Source organism: Melitaea cinxia, chromosome 9 (genome assembly GCF_905220565.1).
Source record: "Melitaea cinxia chromosome 9, ilMelCinx1.1, whole genome shotgun sequence".
Classification (NCBI taxonomy): Eukaryota; Metazoa; Arthropoda; class Insecta; order Lepidoptera; family Nymphalidae; genus Melitaea; species Melitaea cinxia.
Genome location: NC_059402.1, coordinates 16,168,900 through 16,173,552, shown reverse-complemented (window position 1 = coordinate 16,173,552; position 4,653 = coordinate 16,168,900). Strand labels below are relative to the sequence as shown.

General features: G+C 35.4%; 1 protein-coding gene across 1 annotated transcript; it reads right to left on the bottom strand.

Moving 5' to 3' along the window:
• Positions 1–668: 668 nt before the first annotated feature.
• Positions 669–2,999, bottom strand: LOC123656382. Its single transcript, XM_045592071.1, has 2 exons — positions 2,530–2,999; positions 669–1,465 (listed from the first exon to the last, which is right to left on the bottom strand). Exons 1-2 carry the CDS (start codon positions 2,702–2,704, stop codon positions 810–812), a joined length of 831 nt encoding a protein of 276 aa, XP_045448027.1. The 5' UTR covers positions 2,705–2,999; the 3' UTR covers positions 669–809.
• Positions 3,000–4,653: the final 1,654 nt, after the last annotated feature.

The window sequence follows — 4,653 nt, the reverse complement described above, 5'->3', positions numbered from 1 at the left end:
GACAACTATTAAAGTGAGAACATTACCCGCGTCCTCAAAATCAATTTGCATTATTGGCATATTCTCAAATATCTAACTCTTCAGATCTTGACTAACTTAAATGGAAGCACATGATAAGCACCAGTTTTCCATTAAAATACTTATGTACGCACGTAAGAAGTTAGGCTGCGTCCCCAGTAGGCAAACAGTTAGCGGCTGACTGAGTGAGCCGCAAATTTGCAGCGAACTGAAAATTGAGTTAGCTGCAGACTCAAATTAATTTTCGTGCGTCGCAAGCAAACTGTTAAGAGTTAGCCGCTTATTTAGCCGACCGACTGAATTATCACTTTACTTTTGTTGTACGAAGGGAGTGGTTGTGTTGGTCACGATGGATATTTTTGAAGTAATTGGTATCTTAGAAGCGCTGAAAGAGGATAAAAGGAAGCACTGGGTTCACCCATTATACAAGAAAAGGTTGAGCATTGGACAATTTCACACTCTTTACCCAGAACTAAGGAAACATCCAGAAAAATTTTACGACTATTTCAATATGACTTTTCATACATTTGATGAATTGTTGAAATCTATAACCCAGTACATAGCTAAAAATAATATCACAAGAGATACATTATGTCCCGAAGAACGGCTTACTATAACTTTGAGGTAAGTAAATAATTAACGCTTTAGGATTTTAAAAAAATATGTTATTTTTATTTTAATACAAAATCACTTTCGCATTTATAGTTTTTAATTTAACAATCACTTTTCAAAATTACTGTATGATTAAATTGAATTAGGAACAAATATGGTAACATTAAGTTGGTAACCAGTCATTCCTCATCTTCAATGTGGTTTGAATCGCTTCGCAATATTGCTTCTATGTCTTCTACTTCCGCTGAAGAACCTGTAGAGCTATGTGATGGACTGTTTCGAGGGTAGTTTTGCACATTTGGTGTACTGCTGCTTCCACTCGCATAGCCAAACTGATGTGGGTACTGGTAGGCATTCGTCCATCCACTTTGCATCATACCACTGTCATAATTATTATGTACACTATATTTTATATTTTTAATAATTTTCATCACTTCGAACCGAAATTCAAAATTCTGTGTTGGGGACATTGTCTTCATTTCCGGTAAAATATTTAATAGAAAGTTCATATCTGGATCGTTTTCTCTTTTTTTTTCCATCGAGTTAATTAGTGCTTCTTGAAACACAGTCATCTTTTTTGGTCTACTGACATTAACTACCGAGTCAGTAGAATCATTTTCATCTAAAATAGCGCTACTGTCGCTAGATGTCTCGGCGCTAATATTGCCAGATGTCTGGTTACTAGCTCTAGAAACATTTAAAAAGTGTAACATGTCCAAGTATGGTGTCTTGCGTTTTTTTGTTGCCCCACTTCCGCTTTTGACTGAGGAATCCTTATTTTTTTCTCTGGTGTGATAGTCGCGCAAACCCTTCCATTTTTTTTGTAGGTCTTTTACTGAAACAGAAATAATCGGTAGTTCAATATTCTTTCCAGATTCCTGTCAAGTGGACTAAGTTACAGAAAAATTGCACAAGAGTTTCTTGTTGGAAAATCGACGGTATCGAAAATAATAAGTGAAACTGCATGCATTATATGGGATATTTTACAGCCACAGGAAATGCCGGAACCTTCTGAAGAATTGTGGCTAGAAATAGCAAAACGATATTATAAAAAAACCAACTATCCTAATTGTATAGGATCTATCGATGGCAAGCATATCCGTATTAGAAAACCACCAAAAAGTGGGTCTAACTATTTTAATTATAAGAAGTTCTTCTCAATTGTTCTGTTAGCCGTAGCAGATGCAAACTGTTCTTTTATAGCTATTGATGTAGGTGCTTGCGGACGAAATGCTGACAGTAATATATTTAAAGAAAGTGGTTTTGGCAAAAAATTGGCGTGTGGGTCTCTGAAGATTCCTAACTCAACTAAATTGCCTAATTCAAATGGATTGCCCCAACCTTTCGTGTTTCTTGGAGATGAGGCATTTGGATTACAAAAGCATATCTTGAGGCCTTTTCCTAATAAAAGTTTAAATAAGGAAGAGCGAATTTACAATTATCGTCATAGTCGAGCTAGGAGATGCGTAGAATGTGCATTCGGTATCCTAACAAGCAAATGGAGAGTTCTGCATACACCGATCGCTACTAATGTGAATACAACCATCGCTATCGTAAAAGCTGTTTGTATTTTACATAATTTTGTCATAGCAAGAGAACAAGCACAATATGCACATATTTCGCGACGTACCTCAATAACTCTTACAGGTTCAAGGAGCCAAATTATTACTATATCAAATTCTGGAAAAATAACAAGAGTAAACTTTAAAAACTATTTTCTTAACGAAGGAAAGCTACCCTGGCAAGAGAAATATTTGTAAGTTGTAGCTACAGGAAGAAATAGTGTAACGGAATGTGTAAGGCCGTAAATACTATGTAAATTATGATACTTTGTTTTATGTAGTGAGTGATACAAGTATATTGTTGAATAAATAATAAATTCATTAGAATGGAACTTACTTCTTTTTTGTTTAGTGTTTTCTTCTAAGTTTTGCCAATCATCGTATATAATATCAGCGACTTCATTCCAATTGCTCTGCTTTAATACTCTGTTGCTGTATTCTTCACTCGACATGTTCCATATGCATGGTCTATTCTGTATTTCACTAATGAACCTTTCCGTATCAAAAGACATCTTGGATTTTCAGTGATGTGTGTGTGCGTTGAGATTAGTTAGGTGCGATGCAAAAAAACACGTCCTAACACGATGATAGCTTTTTTCCAACTATCCGAATAATCAGTTTGCGGCAAACTGAGTCACTACGCACGGCGAACAACCAATCGCCGCCGCCGACTGGAACCGGTTTTGGTGGGAGTCGGCCGCTCACTAAGATAGTCGGCGCGCGTAACGCTGCAAACTGCGTACAGTGAGCGCAAAACTAGCAAACTGTGAACACTCCATTTGAAATATATGGAAGGGCGTACTAAACCGATACGCCGCTAACTCAGTCGGCGGCTTACAGTTTGCCTACTGGGGACGCAGCCTTATACTAGGCTAGCTAATAGCTAACTTCAAGTTGCTAACTTCTTCTTCGTTATCTACCTAACTTCAGGGTGTCGTTTTTTTGTGACGGTGTAATACTCATAATTTACTCTAATGCATGAAAAGAAGTATAACTTCAAAAATAATATCAAAATCGGTACACTCAACTGTTTTGAAACTTAATAATTTAACACGTAAAAATACAATTGAATTGAGGACCTCCTCGTTTTTCATTGAAGTGGTAATTAAATTGCTTAATAGTAAACCACGACTAGACAAAGCAAACAAAATATATTTGTAAATGCAGTTCAATACGTCTATTAATGATTGTCGGTTGTGCTACAACAAGTGAGTGGCGATTACGATAAAATTAAGTAAGCAATCGAGCGCGTGGCGCCAACGCTTGTGCAATACGAAATCAAACATATATTTATTATATACTTATCAAACTGCTATTTCTAACTGTAAGTTCGTTTTTCTATTATTATTAGCGTAAAATTATTTAATATGTGTGTATAATTTAAAACATTGAAAAGCAACTAAGGTTTATGCTATATCCTTATGGTAAAAATGTCATAATCTATTAGACCGAATTCTCATAGATCATCATGAGAATTCGATCTGCATTTGTCCGTGTTTTTATGAAGTTTATGGAGATTTTTTTCCATGAGGATGTTTCTCTTTCTATTATCTATTAGAATACATATAAATATATTATCATATATATAGGTAGTGAAATCAATGCATTAATTATTATTTTTATCTTTTTGCCATAAGTACTGCTGCTTAACTACTACCAAAGTCATCACTGAGGTTGTCTGATGCTATTAGCGATAGATTTTGTTCAATGATATCATACTAGCTGTCCTAACGAACTTCGTACCGCTTTCTTTTTTCTTATATATAATAATTACATAATTACATATATCAAAATAAAATATAGCCTACCTTTCAAGTTAGATCAAACTACACAGGGTGTGCAAATATGATTAAAATCGGTTAAGTAGTTTAGGAGTTCATAGCGGACAAACAACAAGACGCGTAATTTATAAATATCAAGATTAGTATGAAATGTGAATATATTTTATTGTTTATTTTTCTTTTTAATCAAAGCAAGCACCTTATTCGTTTACATGGTTAAGCCGGTTCTGTCTAGGTATTTACAATAGTAGGTAAAACACACGGTTTGTTGATTGTCGGCCAAGTGTTACATTCGAAGGTTTTCGGGAGACTAATATAAATAAAGCTCTTATCGACACTCACACTTTTTTACCGCATGTACAATTTAGTCAGTAAGGCTTTGTCAGAAGTAATATTTTTAACTTGTGCTCCTGTGGTGATTAAGCTGGTCAGAGCTCCTAAGGAGGGTCAGGGTCGGCAACGCGTGTGTGATGCTTCCGATATTGCAGGCGTCTATAAGCTACGGCAACCTCTTACCTCCATATTGGCTGTACATGATGTTTGCCGATCGACTTTTATTTAAAAAAAAATCTGATTTCGATGGTATGGTGGATAACGTCAAAATAAAAATCTTGTGCAATTTATGTGCCTATCTTTCGGTTACTTACAAGAAAAACCCGACTTATCAAAAGTTACATAAT

Excerpts from the sequence above, each read along its gene's own strand:
- LOC123656382 (XM_045592071.1), bottom strand. The coding sequence starts at position 2,704 with ATGTCTTTTGATACGGAAAGGTTCATTAGTGAAATACAGAATAGACCA. Across the intron at positions 1,466-2,529 it reads AAACACTAAACAAAAAAGAA|TAAAAGACCTACAAAAAAAA; the intron begins GTAAGTTCCATT and ends TTTCTGTTTCAG.